This window comes from Macrobrachium nipponense, chromosome 1, assembly GCF_015104395.2.
Source record: "Macrobrachium nipponense isolate FS-2020 chromosome 1, ASM1510439v2, whole genome shotgun sequence".
NCBI lineage: Eukaryota > Metazoa > Arthropoda > Malacostraca > Decapoda > Palaemonidae > Macrobrachium > Macrobrachium nipponense.
Window position 1 is genome coordinate 205,399,486 of NC_087200.1, and position 13,199 is coordinate 205,412,684.

The 13,199-nt window shown below is 34.9% G+C and overlaps 1 protein-coding gene across 1 annotated transcript; it reads right to left on the reverse strand.

The window, feature by feature from the left end:
* Window positions 1–395: 395 nt before the first annotated feature.
* LOC135219070 (melanization protease 1-like) lies at window positions 396–7,751 on the reverse strand. The gene is made up of 7 exons (XM_064255500.1): window positions 7,568–7,751; window positions 5,393–5,551; window positions 4,844–5,027; window positions 4,465–4,552; window positions 3,132–3,315; window positions 2,354–2,510; window positions 396–582 (listed from the first exon to the last, which is right to left on the reverse strand). Exons 1-7 carry the CDS (start codon window positions 7,749–7,751, stop codon window positions 396–398), a joined length of 1,143 nt encoding a protein of 380 aa, XP_064111570.1.
* Window positions 7,752–13,199: the final 5,448 nt, after the last annotated feature.

Consider the following 13,199-nt stretch of genomic DNA (forward strand, 5'->3'; position numbering starts at 1 on the left):
ATATCAATTACCTTAGCAATGTTGAGGTACTTAGTTGCAGCTAATGGCTTCCTGTAGTCATGCAACCCAACAACCGCCAGTGGGCGAAAACTTGACCCGCTGTCAAAAAAATAAAGATATTCAATGAATGAAGTAATGAGTAGAGAAATCAATCAAATCCATCAGTCAAGACCCAAGATTTTTGCCCGTGCTCTGAGTTTTCCTTTTTCTCAACAGAGAGAGACTATTATATAGTGGGCTACTGAATGGTATACACATCTGTAAAAACAAAGTCCTCCTATAATTGCAACTTGTAAAGGGTTCAGCCATAGAAAATATGATCACTGAATTGAAGTATCCTTTCTAAATGGGAAATTTTCTAGATGGAGCAATGACTATGACATCAGATACTCTTACTATGTGCTGTTTGGTTTGTCGATGCAGTGTGCAGCTGTAAGGATGTGATAAGGGCCAATGATGGATCCTCCACAAAATACGTCAGGATTCAGTTTACTAAAAATAAGTCCCACGTTGCCAGGAATACTCGTGGGGTGTAGTGTTTCTGTTCCGTGATAATTCGTTTTGTGTTTCTTTTGCCACAGGCTAAAAATGAAGCAAGAAAGAAATGCGAATTTGACAAGGGAAGTTATAAAGATCTAATTTATACATAGTTATTTAATTCTTTTAGCCTTTGAGTCGCAGCACTGCATGTCAAATTATTTATCCTATGAGTTACTAAAATTTTGTTTTACTATAAATCAATAGAATTATTCTATGAGTAACTAAAAGCCTTATTTTTTATCACTGTATCTTCAAACTATTTTCAGCAAATGCTTTGTAAGAAACATTAATACTATGAAAAAAGGAGAGTATATTACCATAGACGTGCATGCAGCAGAAAAAAATATTGAGAAGGCATTAAAACAAAGAGGGAAGACGAAAAGGAAATATGCACAGAAATAACTTAACTTACAATTAGCGTAAATTCTGCAGTGGATGTTTCCATGATATGATGGAAGTATATTCTCAGCCAAAATCCTCAGAGAGTATCCGGCCTGTTCGTCTTCAGGGAATGAGTTTCATTGCAAAGTCTACCAAAATAAACCTTAATTGTAATAGTCACATGACCTCTAATCATGTCTATTTCTTCACACTACTTTCACCAAAGGCCTAGAATCCAGATTAGAAATAAATAAAGAATCCTTAACCCAATTAGGTGGGATTTGAACCCATCCACACGAGTACGACTGAGGTTACCAATTACTCGAATGTCTTGGAGAAAAATTACCTAATATACTGACATCAATGGGTTTGAATCCTATTATGGTTGGTAGGAGAAAGTTTCTTTATTTCTTCCGATTCTGTTACTCTGTCAAGTTATATCATATATAAATGTATAAATATATATATATATATATATATATATATATATATATATATATATATATATATATATATATATATATATATATATATATATATATTCTCAAGGAAGCAAGGGAGACGTCTTCTGGTAATTTAAAAAGGCTTTATTAAGCGACGTTTCGGGGTCCAGCCCCCATCATCACGGCTGTAAAAAGGATTAATACACATAAATATAATAAAAAGACTCATCCTAATAACTAACATACATTTAAAATTCATAGAAAACCTACTACAATGCTAAGAAAATTACCATCTCAAATGAAAGGGAGAAGACGAGTGACCAGAAGAAGAAGGAAAGGTTCCAAGTAAACATAGTTATGCCAGGTAAAGATGGGTAGCGGTAGTTTGATTGTTTAATTTTGGAACTATTGTTTTTATGAAAAGCGATTCGAAAACAGCAAGCTCTTGAGGAGAAGAAGCCCGTGTAATGACTTTAAAGTGTTTGTATTCTATATTGAATTTGCATTTTTTTGAATGTTCACGAATGATCGAGAATTCTGGTGAAGACAACCGGACACCTGTTTCTATAACTCACCCCCCTGTGGCAATCAATGCGGACTTTAAGAAGCCTACGTGAGGTCCCGACATGTCGGTGCCTCACGTAGGCTTCTTAAAGTCCGCATTGATTGCCACAGGGGGGTGAGTTATAGAAACAGGTGTCCGGTTGTCTTCACCAGAATTCTCGATCATTCGTGAACATTCAAAAAAATGCAAATTCAATATAGAATACAAACACTTTAAAGTCATTACACGGGCTTCTTCTCCTCAAGAGCTTGCTGTTTTCGAATCGCTTTTCATAAAAACAATAGTTCCAAAAAAAACCTCAGATACTAATAACCGTTAGAAGAAGCATATCATTATGCAATTAGCTTTACGAAAGGTATACATAAAACATACCTTATACATGTGGAAACTCAGGCTTATTCCATGTGGACGAAAAAATACTTACTCTACAGGACAAGCCTTGGCTTTTTCCAGAGGCACGAGCACAAATTTTCTCATCAGGAATGAAAAACGTAGGAGAAACCATCTTATTGCACAATTGACATTGGGCATTGTTGTCATTACAGTATGAAGAAGAATAGGTGAGTTAGAGCTACCATCACCTAAGAGGAAAAGAAAAATGATTAGCTATCTTTTTCATTAAAGGTTCCCCATGTATAGGGAACTTCGTTTCATGTATAACTGCTTGCTTTGTTTATTGCTTGTTTATATGAAGTTTTACTATGAGCATAAAAAACTGATTGATTAAAACTAAGCTAAGTCACGGATCTCTCGAGATTGTAGCTATTGGTAAATACTGTATTTTATATTTATGTGAAGCCTCGGGTTCCCCCAAGACATATCTGTGTTTGACTGACCCCTAGAAAAACGAGTGTGTCACAGTTCCCTACCATTAATCAATTGTTTGTTATTTCTGGTTTTTCAGCTAATAGTTTAGTATAAAATGGACAAGGTGTCCATATCTTGGATTTTTAGCTAATTATTCCTGATAATCCCATTATTGATCCATGACTGATGAACCTGTGTCCCTTGCTCTGTAGATCTTGTCTAAATACCTCTTAATCAGAAAACTGTATCAGTTCACTGTTTAGGCTAAGACTGTACAGGTTATGGAAAGCAAATTCTGTAAATATCCTAATTATATTGTTTCTTCACTTGGGAATTTTAAACTGTTAATCTACTATTAGCTTGATATATGATAATCAGGAGTACAGACAACTTACTTCCAATCGTTCGTCCCCATCCACAGATGGAGACCTCAGTGTTGCCGTACTTATTGTTTGGGTCTTCAGGAAGGCAGATTGGCGAAACAGTGTTCTTGACATCGAAAGGGATTGGCTGTTCCGTTTTGAGAATTGCAATGTCATTTACATAGGTCTTACTGTCATATGCCGGGTGGAGTGTCATCTGTGAAAAACGCCTTTGACATTACAAGGTTTATTAGAGAGATGAATGGCTTCACTATGTATATGCAGGTAACAATAAGAATCGGAAAATAAGTAGAAGCGTTTTAAAATAGGGCATGCATATTTCCGTTCAGTTTTGGCCGTCATCATTGAAAGCTGTCCAGGTACTGGATAGGAGGCATCCGGATTCACACAGACCCATGGTCAGCTGCAGCACCTTGGTTTAGCGCAAGGTTGGTAACCAATAAGGAAGATACCTTTTTTGTCACTGGTGTAAGCAATCCTCCTCTCACACTCTGTATCCAAAGCAGATCAAATCTTGAAAATATAGTAGTGAGCTCTGGATGCCTTGAGTATGAGTTGACCATCACAAAATCTCAAATTGTATTGCCTTTGCTTTCGGTTCCTATTCGCTTCTCTTTGTGTACATCAATCATCAGTCCCTCTCCGTTTTGTAAAGTGATTCAGATTTCCTAAACTTTTAAGAGTGTTTCTCGCCACTGCAGTGGTTATTCGAAGTCCAAAAATGTTTTTAGCACCTGAACTGCCAGCTTTAATTCTCGTGCAGTACCCTCATTGTCTCCAAGAGCAGCTCGGTAGAAAAGGATGTTCGTGGGCCTGTCCCAGTTTTCTTGAAATTTGAGACACGTGCTCGTTTACTATCACCATTATCATCATCAATGTTCTCTTCTTCCATAAATGTCATCCAGATCTACATACAAATATTCCCCTTCGCCTGATCCTTAAAAAACAAAACTAAAGAAGCTTGGAATGTCTACTTAAGTTAAGATTCGTAGTTGATTTACAAGGGTCCTCCTCTAAGGTTCGAGCCAGGCAAAATAGCAATATGTTTAACTGAAGACCTACTGCTTGGTACTTCAAAATAAAATCGAATTTCAAATATTTTTCGCCACAGAGCTAAAATATTCTAGTAAACACGAGATTCTTTGCCTTGATGAGTGACTCATTATTCTTCACTCTTGAAATAGTCCTGTTTACAGATTTTACATAAGCATATATGGCAAAACAGAAACTTGAAAGAAATTCAGATCTATTCGTGTTTAGATAAATCGATAATGTGGTTACTGCGAACAACAAAGATGTAGCTGTTGTGTGTGCATGAACGACACTGGACAAACATATCAATTACCTTAGCAATGTTGAGGTACTTAGTTGCAGCTAATGGCTTCCTGTAGTCATGCAACCCAACAACCGCCAGTGGGCGAAAACTTGACCCGCTGTCAAAAAAATAAAGATATTCAATGAATGAAGTAATGAGTAGAGAAATCAATCCATCAGTCAAGACCAAGATTTTTTGCCCGTGCTCTGAGTTCCTTTTTCTCAACAGAGAGAGACTATTATATAGTGGGCTACTGAATGGTATCACACATCTGATAAAAACAAAGTCCTCCTATAATTGCAACTTGTAAAGGGTTCAGCCATAGAAATATGATCACTGAATTGAAGTATCCTTTCTAAATGGGAAATTTTCTAGATGGAGCAATGACTATGACATCAGATACTCTTACTATGTGCTGTTTGGTTTGTCGATGCAGTGTGCAGCTGTAAGGATGTGATAAGGGCCAATGATGGATCCTCCACAAAATACGTCAGGATTCAGTTTACTAAAAATAAGTCCCACTTGCCAGGGATACTCGTGGGGTAGTGTTTCTGTTCCTGTGATAATTCGTTTTGTGTTTCTTTTGCCACAGGCTAAAAATGAAGCAAGAAAGAAATGCGAATTTGACAAGGGAAGTTATAAAGATCTAATTCATACATAGTTATTTAATTCTTTTAGCCTTTGAGTCGCAACACTGCATGTCAAAATATTTATCCTATGAGTTACTAAAATTTTGTTTTACTATAAATCAATAGAATTATTCTATGAGTAACTAAAAGCCTTATTTTTTATCACTGTATCTTCAAACTATTTTCAGCAAATGCTTTGTAAGAAACATTAATACTATGAAAAAGGAGAGTATATTACCATAGACTGCATGCAGCAGAAAAATATTGAGAAGGCATTAAACAAAGAGGGAAGACGAAAAGGAAATATGCACAGAAATAACTTAACTTACAATTAGCGTAAATTCTGCAGTGGATGTTTCCATGATATGATGGAAGTATATTCTCAGCCAAAATCCTCAGAGAGTATCCGGCCTGTTCGTCCTTCAGGGAATGAGTTTCATTGCAAAGTCTACCAAAATAAACCTTAATTGTAATAGTCACAATGACCTCTAATCATGTCTATTTCTTCACACTACTTTCACCAAAGGCCTAGAATCCAGATTAGAAATAAATAAAGAATCCTTAACCCAATTAGGTGGGATTTGAACCCATCCACACGAGTACGACTGAGGTTACCAATTACTCGAATGTCTTGGAGAAAAATTACCTAATATACTGACATCAATGGGTTTGAATCCTATTATGGTTGGTAGGAGAAAGTTTCTTTATTTCTTCCGATTCTGTTACTCTGTCAAGTTCTGATTAGATATAAATGTATAAATATATATATATCTTATATATATATATATTATATATATATATATATATATATATATTATATATATATATATATATATATTCTCAAGGAAGCAAGGGAGACGTCTTCTGGTAATTTAAAAAGTCTTTATTAAGCGACGTTTCGGGGTCCAGCCCCATCATCACGGCTGTAAAAAGGATTAATACACATAAATATAATAAAAAGACTCATCCTAATAACTAACATACATTTAAAATTCATAGAAAACCTACTACAATGCTAAGAAAATTACCATATCAAATGAAAGGGAGAAGACGAGTGACCAGAAGAAGAAGGAAAGGTTCCAAGTAAACATAGTTATGCCGGAGGTAAAGAGGGGTAGCGGTAGTTTGATTGTTTAATTTTGGAACTATTGTTTTATGAAAAGCGATTCGAAAACAGCAAGCTCTTGAGGAGAAGAAGCCGTGTAATGACTTTAAAGTGTTTTGTATTCTATATTGAATTTGCATTTTTTTGAATGTTCACGAATGATCGAGAATTCTGGTGAAGACAACCGGACACCTGTTCTAACTCACCCCCCTGTGGCAATCAATGCGGACTTTAAGAAGCCTACGTGAGGTCCCGACATGTCGGTGCCTCACGTAGGCTTCTTAAAGTCCGCATTGATTGCCACAGGGGGGTGAGTTATAGAACAGGTGTCCGGTTGTCTTCACCAGAATTCTCGATCATTCGTGAACATTAAAAAAAATGCAAATTCAATATAGAATACAAACACTTTAAAGTCATTACACGGGCTTCTTCTCCTCAAGAGCTTGCTGTTTTCGAATCGCTTTTCATAAAAAACAATAGTTCCAAAAAAACCTCAGATACTAATAAACCTTAGAAGAACATATCATTATGCAAATTAGCTTTACGAAAGGTATACATAAAACCTACATATATTTTTACATGTGGAAACTCAGGCTTATTCCATGTGGACGAAAAAATACTTACTCTACAGGACAAGCCTTGGCTTTTTCCAGAGGCACGAGCACAAATTTTCTCATCAGGAATGAAAAACGTAGGAGAAACCATCTTATTGCACATTACATTGGTCATTGTTGTCATTACAGTATGAAGAAGAATAGGTGAGTTAGAGCTACCATCACCTAAGAGGAAAAGAAAAATGATTAGCTATCTTTTCATTAAAGGTTCCCCATGTATAGGGAACTTCGTTTCATGTATAACTGCTTGCTTTGTTTATTGCTTGTTTATATGAAGTTTTACTATGAGCATAAAAACTGATTGATTAAACTAAGCTAAGTCACGGATCTCTCTGAGATTGTATGCTATTGGTAAATACTGTATTTTATATTTATGTGAAGCCTCGGGTTCCCCCAAGACATATCTGTGTTTGACTGACCCCTAGAAAAACGAGTGTGTCACAGTTCCCTCCCATTAATCAATTGTTTGTTATTTCTGGTTTTTCAGCTAATAGTTTAGTATAAAATGGACAAGGTGTCCATATCTTGGATTTTTAGCTAATTATTCCTGATAATCCCATTATTGATCCATGACTGATGAACCTGTGTCCCTTGCTCTGTAGATCTTGTCTAAATACCTCTTAATCAGAAAACTGTATCAGTTCACTGTTTAGGCTAAGACTGTACAGGTTATGGAAAGCAAATTCTGTAAATATCCTAATTATATTGTTTCTTCACTTGGGAATTTTAAACTGTTAATCTACTATTAGCTTGATATATGATAATCAGGAGTACAGACAACTTACTTCCAATCGTTCGTCCCCATCCACAGATGGAGACCTCAGTGTTGCCGTACTTATTGTTTGGGTCTTCAGGAAGGCAGATTGGCGAAACAGTGTTCTTGACATCGAAAGGGATTGGCTGTTCCGTTTTGGGAGATGCAATGTCATTTACATAGGTCTTACTGTCATATGCCGGGTGGAGTGTCATCTGTGAAAAACGCCTTTGACATTACAAGGTTTATTAGAGAGATGAATGGCTTCACTATGTATATGCAGGTAACAATAATGAATCGGAAAATAAGTAGAAGCGTTTTAAAATAGGGCATGCATATTTCCGTTCAGTTTTGGCCGTCATCATTGAAAGCTGTCCAGGTACTGGATAGGAGGCATCCGGATTCACACAGACCCATGGTCAGCTGCAGCACCTTGGTTTAGCGCAAGGTTGGTAACCAATAAGGAAGATACCTTTTTTGTCACTGGTGTAGCAATCCTCCCTCTCACACTCTGTATCCAAAGCAGATCAAATCTTGAAAATATAGTAGTGAGCTCTGGATGCCTTGAGTATGAGTTGACCATCACAAAATCTCAAATTGTATTGCCTTTGCTTTCGGTTCCTATTCGCTTCTCTTTATGTACATCAATCATCAGTCCCTCTCCGTTTTGTAAAGTGATTCAGATTTCCTAAACTTTTAAGAGTGTTTCTCGCCACTGCAGTGGTTTTATTCGAAGTCCAAAAATGTTTTTAGCACCTGAACTGCCAGCTTTAATTCTCGTGCAGTACCCTCATTGTCTCCAAGAGCAGCTCGTTAGAAAAGGATGTTCGTGGGCCTGTCCCAGTTTTCTTGAAATTTGAGACACGTGCTCGTTTTACTATCACCATTATCATCATCAATGTTCTCTTCTTCCATAAATGTCATCCAGATCTACATACAAATATTCCCCTTCGCTGATCCTTAAAAAACAAAACTAAAGAACTTGGAATGTCTACTTAAGTTAAGATTCGTAGTTGATTTACAAGGGTCCTCCTCTAAGGTTCGAGCCAGGCAAAATAGCAATATGTTTAACTGAAGACCTACTGCTTGGTACTTCAAAATAAAATCGAATTTCAAATATTTTTTCGCCACAGAGCTAAAATATTCTAGTAAACACGAGATTCTTTGCCTTGATGAGTGACTCATTATTCTTCACTCTTGAAATAGCCTGTTTACAGATTTTACATAAGCCAATATATGGCAAAACAGAAACTTGAAAGAAATTCAGATCTATTCGTGTTTAGATAAATCGATAATGTGGTTACTGCGAACAACAAAGATGTATGTTGTGTGTGCATGAACGGACACTGGACAAACATATCAATTACCTTAGCAATGTTGAGGTACTTAGTTGCAGCTAATGGCTTCCTGTAGTCATGCAAAGCCCCCAACCAAACCGGCCAGTGGGAGGCGAAAACTTGACCCCGCTGTCAAAAAAAGTAAAAGATATTCAATGAATGAAGTAACAGTGTGTAGGTAGAGAAATCAATCCATTCCAGTCAAGACCAAGATTTTTTTGCCCGTGCTTTCTGAGTTACCTTTTTTCTCAACAGAGAGAGACTATTATATAGTGGGCTACTGAATGGTATCACACATCTGATAAAAACAAAGTCCTCCTATAATTGCAACTTGTAAAGGGTTCAGCCATAGAAATATGATCACTGAATTGAAGTATCCTTTCTAAATGGGAAATTTTCTAGATGGAGCAATGACTATGACATCAGATACTCTTACTATGTGCTGTTTGGTTTGTCGATGCAGTGTGCAGCTGTAAGGATGTGATAAGGGCCAATGATGGATCCTCCACAAAATACGTCAGGATTCAGTTTACTAAAAATAAGTCCCACTTGCCAGGGATACTCGTGGGGTAGTGTTTCTGTTCCTGTGATAATTCGTTTTGTGTTTCTTTTGCCACAGGCTAAAAATGAAGCAAGAAAGAAATGCGAATTTGACAAGGGAAGTTATAAAGATCTAATTTATACATAGTTATTTAATTCTTTTAGCCTTTGAGTCGCAAACACTGCATGTCAAAATATTTATCCTATGAGTTACTAAAATTTTTTTTTTTGTTTTACTATAAATCAATAGAATGTATTCTATGAGTAACTAAAAGCCTTATTTTTAATCACTGTATCTTCAAACTATTTTCAGCAAATGTTTTGTAAGAAACATTAATACTATGAAAAAAAGGAAGAGTTATTAGTTACCAATGACGGTGCAGCAGCAGAAAAAAATATTGAGAAGGCATTAAAACAAAGAGGGAAGACGAAAAGGAAATATGCACAGAAATAACTTGACTTACAATTAGCGTAAATTCTGCAGTGGATGTTTCCATGATATGATGGAAGTATATTCTCAGCCAAAATCCTCAGAGAGTATCCGGCCTGTTCGTCCTTCAGGGAATGAGTTTCATTGCAAAGTCTACCAAAATAAACCTTAATTGTAATAGTCACAATGACCTCTAATCATGTCTATTTCTTCACACTACTTTCACCAAAGGCCTAGAATCCAGATTAGAAATAAATAAAGAATCCTTAACCCAATTAGGTGGGATTGAACCCATCCACACGAGTACGACTGAGGTTACCAATTACTCGAATGTCTTGGAGAAAAATTACCTAATATACTGACATCAATGGGTTTGAATCCTATTATGGTTGGTAGGAGAAAGTTTCTTTATTTCTTCCGATTCTGTTACTCTGTCAAGTTATATATATAAATGTGTATAAATATATATATATATATATATATATATATATATTATATATATATATATATTATATATATATATATATATATATATATATTCTCAAGGAAGCAAGGGAGACGTCTTCTGGTAATTTAAAAAGGCTTTATTAAGCGACGTTTCGGGGTCCAGCCCCATCATCACGGCTGTAAAAAGGATTAATACACATAAATATAATAAAAAGACTCATCCTAATAACTAACATACATTTAAAATTCATAGAAAACCTACTACAATGCTAAGAAAATTACCATATCAATGAAAGGGAGAAGACGAGTGACCAGAAGAAGAAGGAAAGGTTCCAAGTAAACATAGTTATGCCAGGTAAAGAGGGGTAGCGGTAGTTTGATGTTTAATTTTGGAACTATTGTTTTTATGAAAAGCGATTCGAAGACAGCAAGCTCTTGAGGAGAAGAAGCCCGTGTAATGACTTTAAAGTGTTTGTATTCTATATTGAATTTGCATTTTTTTGAATGTTCACGAATGATCGAGAATTCTGGTGAAGACAACCGGACACCTGTTCTATAACTCACCCCCCTGTGGCAATCAATGCGGACTTTAAGAAGCCTACGTGAGGTCCCGACATGTCGGTGCCTCACGTAGGCTTCTTAAAGTCCGCATTGATTGCCACAGGGGGGTGAGTTATAGAACAGGTGTCCGGTTGTCTTCACCAGAATTCTCGATCATTCGTGAACATTCAAAAAAATGCAAATTCAATATAGAATACAAAAACACCTTTAAAGTCATTACACGGGCTTCTTCTCCTCAAGAGCTTGCTGTTTTCGAATCGCTTTTCATAAAAACAATAGTTCCAAAATTAAACAATCAAACTACCGCTTCCCCTCTTTACCTGGCATAACTATATTTACTTGGAACCTTTCCTTCTTCTTCTGGTCACTCGTCTTCTCCCTTTCATTTGATATGGTAATTTTCTTAGCATTGTAGAGTTTTCTATGAATTTTAAATGTATGTTAGTTATGAGGATGAGTCTTTTTATTATATTTATGTGTACTAATCCTTTTTACAGCCGTGATGAGGGGGTGGGGCTGGACCCCGAAACGTCGCTTAATAAAGCCTTTTTAAATTACCAGAAGACGTCTCCCTTGCTTCCTTGAGAATATATCTCGAACGATTGCTGTTTTCCTGTGATATATATATATATATATATATATATATATATATATATATATATATATATATATATATATATATATATATATATATATATATATATATATATATATATATATATATGTATGTATATATATATATATATATATATATATATATATATATATATATATATATATATATATATATATATATATAATATATATATATATATATATATATATATATATATATATATATATATATATATATATATATATATATATATATATATATATATATATATATATATATATATATATATATATATATATATATATATATATATATATTATTAGGGCTTGTGCCTTGTATGATAAGGCGCCCTATGAGGTAATGTTAGACTAGCGATAAACTTACGCTAAGTCGGTTGGTATTGCACTTCCATCTTCAATGGAGTGTCTGGGGTTTTGTAGATCACTTACGAAGTCGGTATTATCTTTACGACGATGTGTTAAACTCATGGTTCGGTGAGGTTCGTTGTAAGAAAACACTAAGGTATAAAAAAGAAATTTATATATTCTTCTGAAGTTTTACATGGTGAAGATCAGATATGATTGTACAAATCTTCTAATAACGATAGCTTGATCGCTTCTGCCAATGATAATGGCTAATCCTATTCCTCTACATGATAAAGCTTAGGTAAAGAGGTACAGGTCTTCTAATGACGATCACTAACTCTGTTCTGCTGTCTACCATCTGTTACAAGTATGAAGGAACAGACAGTAGTTCGAAAACATATGAACATACATACAATGACATAGTTTCATACGAACACAATCAAATGAGACACGCTACAGATCACGTAGGCGGTAGTTGTCTCAAGCAGGGAGCTTGGACTAATGTTTATAAACAATTGAATGACTACAGGTGACGGCATGTCAACTTAGCCTACATACTTATTGTATACGTCATCTTTAGCGTCTCTAGTCTGATCACTTCCTGCAAGCAATCTAGTCTTTTATATATATGGACTAACATTCCATATTTTTATTATGTAAACACTTACATTAGCTCGGTCAGCTACCAAAAACCAACTACTGAATATTAACTCAAACTTGACTTGCATTTGACTTATAGGAGTGTGATACAGACACTATGTGAATATATATATATAAGTGAATAAAAATTCATTGTGTACATGAATTGATTCAAGTAATAAAATATAAAACAATGATATTGGTAAATAATAGTGATCACGTGATATATAATGATACAGTTTTTCACTTCATCTCATTAAGATACATATGCTACAGAAAATACTAATGTACTCTGACAATTGCATAGAATGAAGATTAACATGATAAAAATCATATTTTAACTGATAAAAAATTTCATATATGAATTGATAAAATGTTAATGTTTATGCTGATTGATTCGTGCTTTTTTATTGCTAACTGTTATATATCTGCGGATATTGTTAAGGTAAAAGGTAACTGATTGATTAGGCTACCTGATTTGTTTATTATATATGATATGGATTCATATAATTATGATTAATAAATGTGCACTTTAAATAGATTCCTATTGCGTACACGCAAAGATATATTTAGATCTGTTATTTATGATCATTTATATAAGAGATTCCTATTGCGTACACGCAAAGATATATTTCGACTCTGTATTTATGATAATTTATATATAGGATACATGATACTTTAGTATATATAGGATACATGAACCGAGGTTATACTACTTCACTTTTAAC

Coding starts and splice junctions, on each gene's coding strand:
- LOC135219070 (XM_064255500.1), bottom strand. CDS start 7,751: ATGACACTCCACCCGGCATATGACAGTAAGACCTATGTAAATGACATT. Junction 3,316..4,464: donor AGTACCTCAACATTGCTAAG/GTAATTGATATG, acceptor CGTTTTTCACAG/ATGACACTCCACCCGGCATA. Junction 2,511..3,131: donor ATGGGGACGAACGATTGGAA/GTAAGTTGTCTG, acceptor TTTTCCTCTTAG/GTGATGGTAGCTCTAACTCA.